Source organism: Pollicipes pollicipes, unplaced genomic scaffold (assembly GCF_011947565.3).
Source record: "Pollicipes pollicipes isolate AB1234 unplaced genomic scaffold, Ppol_2.1 Scaffold_7261;HRSCAF=8764_pilon_pilon_pilon, whole genome shotgun sequence".
NCBI lineage: Eukaryota > Metazoa > Arthropoda > Thecostraca > Pollicipedomorpha > Pollicipedidae > Pollicipes > Pollicipes pollicipes.
Genome location: NW_023597054.1, coordinates 5508319 through 5521423, shown reverse-complemented (window position 1 = coordinate 5521423; position 13105 = coordinate 5508319). Strand labels below are relative to the sequence as shown.

The 13105-nt window shown below is 49.0% G+C and overlaps 1 protein-coding gene across 1 annotated transcript in view; it reads left to right on the top strand.

Moving 5' to 3' along the window:
• Nucleotides 1-13105, top strand: part of LOC119112712 (protein Skeletor, isoforms B/C) — a 41729-nt gene that overhangs the window by 20761 nt on the left and 7863 nt on the right. The window contains exons 7-10 of the mRNA XM_037236990.1: nucleotides 9861-9960; nucleotides 10755-10939; nucleotides 11301-11903; nucleotides 12843-13070. Of these exons, the coding sequence (XP_037092885.1) occupies nucleotides 9861-9960; nucleotides 10755-10939; nucleotides 11301-11903; nucleotides 12843-13070 (1116 nt within the window). The remainder of the gene's footprint in view (nucleotides 1-9860; nucleotides 9961-10754; nucleotides 10940-11300; nucleotides 11904-12842; nucleotides 13071-13105) is intronic.

The following is a 13105-nucleotide window of genomic DNA, read 5'->3' as shown; positions in this document are numbered from 1 at the left end:
AAGGAATAACAAGATTTGAATGACGTTATTATGGCATCATGAACGCTTAGATGACCTTGAAATAGTCTCCCCGAAAAAGTGTGCATATTTTCGGGGGCGAATAGCTCAAAAGCTAGAGGGGTTTAGATCTTAAGAAGGGCAGGGCTGTGAACTGCAACGAATGATCTTCAAGATCGCTATTTCAGTTCAAAGTCCAATACATACGTGGATCTTTCTCTTTAAATCAAGAGCGGGTTTTATCATTGAAGTGCAAAGTTGCCGTACTTTATTACAGACGAATGCATACCGTTGTGCTCATCCAAACCTAACATTCCGTTCGCTGTCACAATGGTCGGTTGTGTGAAAACCATAAGTTCTGCGGAAACGAACCAACGCAATAAAAAAGTGTGTTATCGAAGGAATAACGCTCTTTGGAACACTGGACAGTGGCAACCTCCATTCAAATGTAATCCGCCAAAACATTCAAACCGGACAATCTTTGCCTGCCACCCCGTAACCTAGTTTTTGCCAGTGGACAACACTGCTGAGGTGCTAGCGAACATTGTCCGCGCCAGCCAATACTCTAGTTATCTTAAGCTACGGTTAGTTTGCCGTGTTGGATTGTGGTTGCCATTGCAAATTGTTGCATAGTATGCCGGGAATTTGAGCCTCACAAGTTTTACGCCCGCATTTTATATTTAACCATCATTAACATTGACTTTGGTTTTCTTAAAAGGAGTATGTCACCTTTTGTGTACCTTTCACATATTATTAGATCATATGCATCCAATTTAAATCGGTAATACCAGTTTTTCGTGATCCGTCAGACGACCTCAGAATTTCTATTTGAATTATTCACTTTAGCGGGAGAAATCTCATTGGACTCCCTGCTCGCCACTATAAAAGTAATACCCTTCATTTGCATTGCTTTTTCAACGTGTGTGTTCTGTAATGTTTGCAACACACATATTTTTAAACTGCTTATGTAATACATGCTCCGAAAGCCCGAACACGCTTTTTAGAAAAACAAGATATGTAAACATAATGAGACTTTTATCAATGACGCTATTATCCCGCGAATTAAGCGAGACGCTATGCCATACCTTTGATTGTCCCTTATGGCGTTTAGCAAAGTGAGTCTTTTTAAAGCGCAGTTTGGCCTTGGGAAACCGAGTATCACATGGTCTATAGTCACACATCGGTTCAAACTTCAACGTTCGTGCTTCTCGGTAACTGGCACTTGCCGCCTGCTACGCCAATTACAAACTTTCATTTGCATTGACCTCATTCATACCAAAACAGATCTCACTTGTAAACCCGCAGACCCGTAAAGTGCATGACAATACTGCTCAAAATGGATACCTCTAGCCCGTAGCATCTGACAACGGTCCTCAAGCGATTCTGACGTCGTCATGGCGACGGCGTTTGTCATAACGACAACGGGCGCAACAACTGACGTTGTCGCAGGCTTTGATTACATTTTGCGGCCACCAAGAAAGGAAAAAGTTTAATGCTGTTACAAGGCATTGACAGCGTAATTTGGACCAACATAAAAAATACATGCATCCGTAATACATTTTAAAGCGCCTGCAGTAGCACTGCCGCCTGTGCTCACACGAGTGCTTTGTTATACAGAGATGGCCCTGAGGGTCCACCGGAGTATGTTTTTGAAATATGCCACAGAGGTGGGATGCTCCCCTTAAGAGTGCTGACGGAGCTTCGTTCCCCTCCCCCTCCCCATGCCACACTTTCACAAAATCCTGGCGTCATAACTATCGCTGAGTCCTCTAGTGCACTGGTTGTTGGTCGGATCAGGTTGTTGGATCAGGCTCACCCCGCCTGATTATGCTAACTATGTGGTATTAGTGTGAAATAGCAAAAAGAAAAAGAACAACATCCAACTGGATATGACATTAAATGATGCCTTCGACCGCAGCTCTGCTATCCACCGTTTCCAGTGTTGTGTATCTTGCCAAGTTTTTTGTGTTGCTTTCTTACCTGAAGTATGAGCCATAGTCCTTCACTCAACAGGGAAATGCCAATGGATCTTACGGATGTTTGCGGCATAGGCGATCAGCACAGTACTCATTGTGCTATATTACCACGGACGAATATATTGTTTCTTTCATTTGAAGAAAACCAACATTGCGCAAACAGTGCTGCTAACTGTCAGCGCACTAAATGGTTACAACGAACTCAGCGGGAGCGCCCACCCCAAGACAACAAAGTAGGGACCCAGGAGCACGGACTCCTTTCGAAACAACACTCACTGAGGAACAGCACTGGACTATGTGGACTATACCATCTTATGGTATTGTTCATAGGATGTATAGTACACGGTGGCCAATATCATCATCATAATCCGTTTTAAAAGACCGTGCTCCATGAAAGCCTCCTGTACTAGTCATTAATATAATTCAGGTCTTGATGAGCAAACCATGTTGCCGGGTGATAACTTGTCTTTTAATTAAAGAATGTAGTTATATGAGATCTTGAAATGGCATGCTGTTGCTTTCATAGTGAGGAATCCACGACAATCATAACACGCCAATTGCAGTGGCTGTGCTAAATGCAGGTCAGGTGTAGGTAGGTCTACTACTTCTCCACCCTCTTACATACGCTCCCTCCGACCATACAGATTCGGACAAAAACTTCTAAGGGTTCTCGCAAGCAGATTTAACGCGAAACGAACGATCAATATCGAGCTGAATTTTCAGCACAGCAACTCCAACATCAACATCCAGCTTACTTGCAGATAATTTGGAGACATAGTTTCATAAACAGATGGATCAAAGCCGGTACAGAAAGGTTGGCCGATCTCTGACTAGAGACTTTGTCACTGTTGCCGGCCCACGATCTTTCTGAGTCCTAAGTACCATGGACTTTGGAATAAGTTGAGATGAGGTTGACCTATGTAAGAAGTCATTGTAGATAACTGACTTATCTGCCTGCTTTGCCGCGCCACACGCACGTGAGCATCGGGAGCAGCTTTCAGCGTCTCATTAATTCGCTTCATCGTGTCCAAACCTCCGTCAGTTTGAGTCTCCGATTCTGTTACGGGCATACTGCGCACGAACGCAGCGTTTTTAGATGTTTTATGTTAAAGCAAACCTCCACAAGAGCGTCTAAATGGTTTACACGTAAGCTTTTTGGCGTAAGTCTCCACCTCTTCTGCTCTGCTTGATACGCCCAAGCCGTTTGCTTCAAAGTTGTGACATATCCACATGATCGGTTGTCATCTTCTAGCTTTGAAAGATGCTGATTGAGGAGTAGTGCGTAGCCGTTGCTTGGTCCATTATTGCATTCCGGGTGCAGACACTTGCCTTAAGAACAACCAAATGAGCTTGTGTCCTTGAGACCACGGCAAGGAGACAGGACAAATCAGCTATCAATGATGTCACATATAAGCTATCAAGAGGCATGCCTGAAAAGATTCAGGGACACAAACTTAGGAATGTCTTTACCCTTCTCTCGTACAAATTTAAGCACATCTTCGATGTGCTGTTGAGTCTCTGATGCCGGGTGAAACGTTGAGCAGTTTGTGTCTCCACATAGCTCGAACGAACGTTTTTTGGGACTTTCGATCTCACCTCTCCTCAACAAGGACGTCGATAATTGGATGATAAAATCAGTCGGTAGTAAAGGAGGATGGCAGTTTTTTTCTGGTCTGCCTCACTGGAAATAAACACCTGACACCGCGGCCTCTGACGAATCACTGAGTAACACACAACGTCAACCAACATCATAAATTGCCTAATAAAAGACGTAAGCGCCGCATCCTCGCCAATCATCTCCGTCGGCCGAAATGTCAGCCGACGGCTCTAAAAATCATCAAACACCAGTCCTCTAGATTAAGTGCCATAGGTGCCGCATCTTAGAGTCAGTTCGCGTTATAGATGATCATAACCATTCTTTATTTAAAAATATTGCATTTTACCCCTTTTTAAAGCTGTTTGATATTCTGTTGGCTTGTCTTTTTCAAAACGGTGATCTGAAAACGAACAGCTGGGCATGGTCATCGCAAAGGTTCTGTGTTATAGCTTCGGGTTGGCTTTACCTAGTGTTTCTGGAACCTTGGGTGTAGCCCCAGCATCCATCTACTGCAGCTGTCATCACAACTGTCGTCATGACGGCAGAATCTGCTAAGGGCCGTCGTCGGTTGTTGCGGACAGGTGGTCCCACTTCTGAGTGGTTTTAACGTGCACGTTGCAGGCCTACGACGGCACATTGTGGTACCTCTGCTGATATGAAAAATGTCATCACCAATGAGCACCGGTGATAAGCACATAAGGCGTGAAGGTCATTGGTACCGAGAAGTTTGCACCGGTGCATCACCATGAACGGTGCGATTCATTATCCAAAGTCGAAGAATGCTTCAAAATCGCCAGTGTATATACAAATACAAATATGAAAATATGAAACCCTTATATAAAAATATGACATCATTATCACGCGACCTCAACGAAGCCTCATGCTACGGCTTTGATTTCTCCCCTATGACGTTTAGTAAACGTCATAGGGGAGAAATCAAAGCCATGGCATGAGGCTTCGTTGAAGTCGCGTGATAAATAATTCATCTTTGTATATATATTAATCTCAATGTAATGCTCCAAGCTGTTATAGGATTTAATGCACGAGATTTTTTGACAAATTAGTTTACTGGAAATATTACAGAGCAGCCTTGTTGGAAAAAGCAAAGTGAATTAAAAGTATCCCTTTCATTGTGATAATCATGGAGTCAATGAGCTTCCTACCACTAGTGCCACTATTTCAAGTGGAAATTCTGACCGATTCAGAATGATGTCCGGAAAATTTGTATGAGCAATCGAATCGGACGCCTTTGATCAACCAAGAAGTGAAAGGTGCAAAAAGGTGGCGTGCTCCCTTCAAGAATGTTCTCAACATTTTGACTGAGTGGCTTTGAGATATGGATCCTCCAAAATATAGGTTTTTGCAAAGCTCTCGACCCCACAACCCCAGGAGGAAAATTATAATCCGACGAGCAATTTTAGCCCATAATTTAGCTTGTCACGTTTCGGTATGGCACGGACGGCCTGCCAGACTCTCCCGATCTGTCAGTCGCTAGATGACTGCAGTAGACGACCCGCATGAACGCAGTTGCTGGGACGGGAACCCAGCTGCCGCGAGTTTGAATCAAAACTAAGCTGTTTTGATGACTTTATCGCACGTAAAATGCGAGTCCAAAGGCAGTATTAGACGGTACATTAACATAACTGAAACGGGGGGTGGATCCAGAGGGAGTGGGGCCATGCCCCCTTGGGCCCCGAAGAGGCCACAGCCGGCCGAACAGGCGCGGTTGTTGTAAACATAAAACGCAACAAAATTGGGCGTCTTTGGACTTGCAGGCGACCAAGCACAGGCGCAAGCGGAAGCGTCGTCTCAGAACGCTGTCCAGGGGCCCTATATGCCCACTTGCAGGGTCATTCTGATCGTTAAGCAGCCTTCCAGTTTGCCTCGACTTTTAGCATTTGCTCGGCGTGGAGGAGGGGGGGGGGGGGGGGGGGCTCTGTGCCGGGAAGCTCTGGTCAATTAGGGACATTGCATAGATTCTTTTCGTTCGCCGGAAAGGCTCTGTACGCTAAAGCTGGGGCCCCATATGTTAACCTGCCGGCTTATTCTCGGTTGCTTAGGCGCCCTATCCGTATGCCGTTCTCTGTTAACCCACCGACACACTCGCGATATGCTCTTGAGCCCTCTACATTGGTCTAGGGCGCTTCCAATACTCTGTGACTTGCTCAGGGCCCTACACTCTTGTCGGGCGCCCACCTGCTAATCTCCCTGTCGGGCGCCCACCTGTTAATCTCCTTGTCGGGCGCCCACCTGTTAATCTCCCTGTCGGGCGCCCACCTGTTAATCTCCTTGTCGGGCGCCCACCTGTTAATCTCCTTGTCGGGCGCCCACCTGTTAATCTCCTTGTCGGGCGCCCACCTGTTTATCTCCTTGTCGGGCGCCCACCTGTTAATCTCCCTGGATACATCGGCCGTTCTGGGCACACCGCATTGGGTCTTGGATTGTTCTATTTGAATGGAGGGCCCTACACACTTGTCGGGGCCCCATCTGTTAACCTGCTCAAAGGCCCTGGATTGTTTGGGGGTCCTGTACATTGGATATTCTAATGTATGGCCCTACGCTCCAGTCAGGGGCCATCTGATGGCCTGCTCGGGTACACTCGATTTTTCGCAGGCCTTCCACACTGGGTCTTGGATGCCTCTTATTTGAATGGGGCCCCTACGGTTTTGTTGGGGGCCTATCTGAGAGCCTGTTCGGACAAATTGGACCGTTGAGAAGCCTCTACATCGGGTCTTGGGTGCCTCCTATTTGAATGGGGGCCCCTACGCTCTTGACGGGAGCCCTGTCTGTTAACCTGCTCTGGCACACTCAGTCGTTCTTGGCCCTCAATATCGTGTCGTGGGTATTTCATATTTGAACGGAAGGCCCTACACTCTTGTCGAGGGTCCCATTTGTTTACCTGCTCGAGCACACTCGATGGTCTGGGAACACCCCATATTGTGTTTGGGTGCTTTCTATTTGTATGGAGGACCCTACGAGCTTGTCGCCCCCCCCCCCCCCCATCCCCCTCTGTTCATCTCCTCGGCTACACTGGGTTTTCGGGGGCCCTTTGCATTAGCTCTTGGTTGTTGACTTAAGGGCCCTACGCTTCTCTCGGAGCCATCTGACAATCTGTTCGGGTGCACCCCATCTTTCAGGGGTCCTCCGCACTGGGTTTTGAGCACGTCATATTTAGTGAATGGCCCTACACTCTTATCGGGCCCCTTCTGATAAGCTGTTCGAGCATATTCAATCGTTCGGGAGCAATTTAAATTGGGTGCTTCCTATTTGAATGGAGGGCCCTACGCTCTTGACGAGGCCTTATATGTTAACCTGCTCTGACGCACTCGATCATTCTGAAGCCCTCTGTATCGTGTCGTGGGTATCTGATTTTGAACGGAAGGCCCCACGCTCTTGACGAGAGCCCTAATTGTTAACCTGCTCTAGCGCACTTGATCACTCCCGGGCCATCCATGTTGTCTCGAGTGTTTCTTATTTGAATGGATGACTGTGTTCTAAGCGGGCCAATCTCGGGCAGGTGGCAGATACAGGGGGGGGGGGGGAGGGGGGCATCGGACCATGCCCCATGGACCATGACGAGGGGACCCATAGGCTTCGAAGTGGTCGAAAATTGGCTGAAGGGATATAGTTTTCTAATAAAGATACACAACATCATTAGGCGTGTTTGAGCCTACAGGCGACAGAGAACGTTTGCAAACGAAAGTAAGGAGTTCATAAGCAAGCAAATTTAAACATTTGCTGATTGAAAGGGTGGTGCTGGAGGGAAATTTTGGGACTTATTCCGCTTTCCAGAGGCCTTGCGCTGTTGCCCGGACCATATATGGCCACTTGTCTGGTCAATTTGATCGCCAAAGAGCCTGCCACGTTATCCTTGACCTCTTAATATTTTTCCATTTTGCAGTAGATGATCTCAACGCTGCTATAGGGACACTCTCTGTTTCCATGCCCGGCCACCCTTGATCAATCAGAAGCCCTCCACCAATTCTTCTCATTCGCCCGAAAGGCTCTATACAGTTTTTCCGAAGCCCCATATGGCATATAACACTCAGCTGCTCAACAGCCCTGCATACCTGTCTCGGATTTTTCCACTTGCTCGGGGGGCCTTGTGCTGTTGCTGGGGCTCATATAAGGTAAGGTACCGGGACACTCGATGCTTAGGGCTCCCCTCCTTTGATCGAAGCTCTTCCCCTTTGATCTCATTTGCAGAGGACTCGTTACTTCTATTGGGGCTCCTTCTATTAACCTGCCCGTACACTTTGATGGCACAGGGGTATTCATTCATGGTCTTGCATAATTGCCCTTGCCGTGCCTTGGTGCCTTAGCCTCAGAGCAGCATTCGCAGCAGCTAGGGCTATCTTGAGAACATAGCCAACGCGTCGCATAACTGCAAAATTGCAGTGCATGTTTGAGCCCGGCGTACATGTGCAAGGTGAACCCAGCCCGGGGAAGGCTGACTTTTGAGCCCGGCGTACATGTGCAAGGTGAACCCAGCCCGGGGGAGGCTGACTTTCTCCTGCGATTTTTTTAAACACAGCTCAAAAGTGAACACAGGGAGCAAAAAAATGTTAAGAACCTGTGATTTTATCAATTTGGCATGCTTTAGGCAAAGTTAAAGTTTTGATCTTCAAAATCCAGTGACCTAGGTGAGGTCAAAGAGGTCTGCTTCTGAAAGATTTAAACCACGCATAACATTTTGAGTTTTACTTGTCATTGTCCTAATTTGCTATAGTAATAGCAAGTTGGGTTTCAACTTACATGATACTACTTACAATTCTGTATTTCAGATTTGTCGAAACAGGAGAGGTAAATTTTTGCTATTTTTGGTAGATAATGCAAAATTATACGCATTTTTGTGTAGTTTTGGTGTTTGTATAGGAGGAATATGTATAGGAACCTTAACTCACGTGTGCAATATATAGGAATACTAACTCACATGTGTAACCATCACAGGACCGCAGAATACATGATGTTGGTTTAGGTCATGACCTACCTCTATGGGTGTCTTCTGCAAAACACATGGGAGCTCAAAATAGGCAGTGTTAGTAAAAAAATTTGGTCGCAGAATTTCAACATCCCACTGAAAACAATTTGTGATGTCATTCTAATGCATAATTAGGTTACATTAGGGTGCATGAGAATCAACACCTCTGTATCTTGTATCAGCACCACCAGTCACCTCTACATGGTGTTTGTGAAGGTGATGGCGTATAGTTTTACGTACCAACATGTTTATCCTCAGTTTGTTACAAATAAATTGCCAAGTGGACTAGGCAACGTGTTTGCAAGAGCTATGCAATCCTGAATACCTGTAGATGTACAACATACTACTTATGGCCGCAGAAAAGCAGTGCACTGGTCACTTAGAACCGGTTAGCACTTCCAATTTTGATCATTGGAATGGTTTACGAATTTAACCTAAGCTGACCACAAATTTGGCCAAGGTCAAAAACTAGATGTGTACTCTTCATGATTGGACGAAACTTTCACAGCGGTACCTTGTTTTTTTCCGCATATCACGTCTAGGAGTCGAAGATCACAGCGAAGTTAACTTCTCCCCGGCCGGACGCAGTTGTTTGACTCCCGGCCGGACGCGGGTGTTTGACTTCCGGCCGGACGCGGTTGTTTGACTCCCGACCGGACGCGGTTGTTTGACTCCCGGCCGGACGCGGTTGTTTGACTCCCGGCCGGACGCGGTTGTTTGACTCTTGGCCGGACGCGGGTTAAAGGGCATTTATAAACATTTATAAACATTTTTATAAACTTCGCATTTATAAACATTGAAGCAAGCATCTGATTTGATGATCTGGGAATAGCGCTCACGAACGCCAGTTATGAATAACTGAACGAACGATAATATATTTCTTGACCTTGATCACCGCATGACTTATGGAATGACAGGATTTGAATGACGTGATTATGACGTCATGAATGCTAAGGTAACCTTAAAATACTCTCCTCCGAAAAACTCTCGCCATCTTCGCGGGTGTGTAGCTCAGAAACTGGAGGCATTTAGGTCTTAAAAACAACAGAGCTGTCAACTGCACCTATTGATCTCCGAGATGGTCATTTTAGTTAAAGATCCTACAGAAATGCGAAACACTCCCTTTAATTAGGAGGGCACCCAGCAGACGTTTCGAAAGCATGTAAACTGAGGAAGCATAATGACAAAGAAGTGCTGATGGGAAGAATCGGGGAAAAAGTAGAAAATAATTTGTGACGTACGTTGACAGGCGCCCCCTATTTTGTTTCGACTGGACAGGACCTGACCGAGCGTTGGCCACCGTTCGCAGACGAAGCTCAACTGTGAGGTGCTCGATGACGAGCTGTCGTTCGAGGTGCGCTGGGCGGTGGCAGGAGAGTCCATCGTCATGCAGCTCGTCAGCAAGATAGGTAAGTAGCCGCGATGCTGCTGGGCGGCCGCCGAGTGTCAGAGCTGCAGTAGCCACCGAGCGTCAGAGCAGTAGAAGCCGTGGCGCCGCTGGGCGGGTCGCCGAGCGTCAGAGCTGCAGTAGCCATCGAGCGTCAGAGCAGCAGAAGCCGTCGCGCCACTGGGCCGGTCGCCGAGCGTCAGAGTAGCACCACCACACGTGTAACACCACCGGCAGGCTATGGACTCGGCCGCAGCTACTGCACTGCTGCTGTGCGAAATGGAAGACCTACTGAAAACGAAACTACACCCCTGCTGGTCTATGCAACAATAGGCACTCAAACCATGTATTGCAGCCCGTATTGGCCTTGGTCAATGCGTTTATGTTTAGAGGTGATATCAAGTGATGTTGCCATTTGCCTCAAGTTGTGTAATTACATGCTGCTAGGAAGTACTTTCGTGCGGAGCTAAAAATCTGACAGTACGTGCGTACAACGTAACTTTGCACATCATCAAAATACATCGACCTGTCGCTGTGCTTTGATTCCCCCAGATCATAAACCCGAAGGTAACAGGTCAGACCCAAAAGTGGCACCTACGTTCGAAGTTATGGCGTTCTTATGGCAACATTCGGTGCAATCTAAAAGTTCGCTTTTGGTTCCAGCTATTTTTGGACGTGGAGGCCAATACTGTCACTCATAACGTGGCGTAACATCACGCTGTGCTCCCGGGTGACAGAGGACGGCCATTACATGGTGATCTGTTCTTCGGTCCTTTGTCATGTGACGTCACATCTCGCTGTATTCTCGTTTGACAGATGCCCGCCAGTACATGGCGTTCGGTGTCAGTGGGGTGGACACGCGGAGCGTAATGACCGGAGCCGATGCCGTCGTCACGTGGCTGGACCGCGATACTGGCCAGGGGTTCGCTCACGACTACTTCCTGCAAGACAAGGCCCAGTGCTCGGGCGGCCAGGGCACCTGCCCGGACGACCAGCTCAGGGTGACTCCATTGGGGGAATGGGCTGTAACCGGCGACTCCATTGATGGAATGAGCTGCACCCGATGCAGTTAGTTTCACAATGCAATGCCATCCGATTTTCGAGCAACGACAAAAGGCATCCATGCTAAGCCCATGGTCACTGGAGGACATCTATTCAACCCAGTCTCTATGTTTGCGCTCAGGCATCGCTTGTATGTTTCGGCACGCTTGAAGCAAACCAAAATAAGACTTACTTCAGTATTTTCTTTAGCAAACCAAATAAGACTTATTCCAATATTTTCTTTAAGTTAAGAGATACACTCCATTTTCTCAATATTCATAGCGACAGATCCGCCCAAACGTAGTGTCGATTCCATTTCAGGGCGGTAAGAACGATGTCCGCCTGCTTAACTCCGCCTTCATCAACGGCTTCTCGATGCTGACGCTGCAGCGGCCGCTGAAGGCGGCAGACCGGCTGGACCGCAGCATCAGCACGCAGCAGCCGCAGGCTGTCATCTGGGCGGTGGGACCGGTCAGTGGCGCCGGCGACATCGGCTACCACCGGCGGCGCGTGCGCGGAGATTTGCTGCTCCACTTCGGCCGCAGGCCCGCCTGGAACTGTCCGGTGACCACGGGCGCCGGCGGCGCGCCCGGCCGACCGGCGCCGCCGGCGCCGCGCCCCTCCACCGCCTGGCAGATCCCGCCGATTGCCTGCAACGAGCCCGAGGACCGGGTGCTGTATGCGCAGATTGGGCCGACGGGCGGTGCGCGCGGATACGACGCCATCACCGGCCGAGCCGGCTGGGGCGTCGCATGGTACGTTAACGGCCTGCTTATCCCCGAGATCAGCGTTGTGCGCGGACAGACGTACACGTTCGTGGTGGAGGGCGGCCGGGACCCAGAGCGGCCGGCCAAGTACCACCCGCTCTACATCACCGACGACCCCGACGGCGGCTACCAGTTCAAGACGGACGAGGAGCGCGCGGTGAGTGAGCCACGGCGCCCCAACTGAGTCAGACTTGGGCGAAGGTGATCCACTGACGGGCATTTCATTGCCGGTACGTTTTCGGGGGTTTCCTGGGGACTCGTGGTTTGGCAATGACGTTCGCTATGTTCTAGTCGGACTTAACGGTGCGGGTAAGCATCCCGTAAATAAATAAACATCCCTTGAGCGCTCTTGGCATTCCGAAGCGGAGCAAAAAGTCAATTCGAAACACAAATTTTAAGTCCACGCTCCTATGTTTTATACGCCTAAACTAACCACGTTTATCTGTTTTTACCTCACCATCCTCTTCGCCTCGCTTGTCTTCACTGGCAACATGAGTTACTCGCAAGCATTAGTTGTCACCAGTGTTTCAACAGTACGTCTGCCCTCACCACCTGGCCTCTTCAAAACATATGTGTGAGTGTCATTACTGGCCGTTTGTCCACAATCGGCGACGTAGGAATGTGTCATTCCATACAGTTGGCACCATTTCGGCAGTAAGTGTGCTAGCCCTGACCATCTGAGCCCTAACTGTCAGTCAGCTCATCACTAACTCTCATGCCCTTGCGCGAGGATATCGCTGTCCGTCGCCCCTTATCAGCACCACGCCAGGGATGCTGACAAAGGGCATTCGCTTGTTCCATATCCGTTTTTTTCCCTGTCAGCCGTGTGTGAGGGTGCCATCCTTGGCCTCCTGTTCCACCTCCGAACCACATAATACATGTGTTCATAAGCAAAGTGCACGCGCATTTGATAAAGAAGACGAGGCACGTGCCCCGGAGCCGCTAGTGAGAACGCCCTGATCCGGAACAGTGAGAACTGCCGGCATCCCACGGGGGCAGCCTCTTGAATATGACTTCTGACCGTCCCCTCGCTGCTCACACTGTTGTTCACCCTACCCGAGCGTGTTGTGCCTGACCACGTGCTGCCTGTTGCCAGCGTGTGCGCGTGTTCGCCGGAGTGGAGGTGGACAGGGAGGGCGGGCCGCGACCGACGGCCGGCGGTCGGCTCTGTGAGTGGCTGCAGAGTGCTGAAGGCCAGTCAGCCGGCACTCTGGGCTCGTTCGGCGCCTTCCAGCGCACACTCCAGCTGGACTGCGAGGAGGGCCAGCCGGGCATCCTGCAGTGGACGCCCGACCGTCACACTCCCGACACCGTCTACTACCAGGTGACCTGGTCGATACGCCTGCAGGCCCGGAGAGC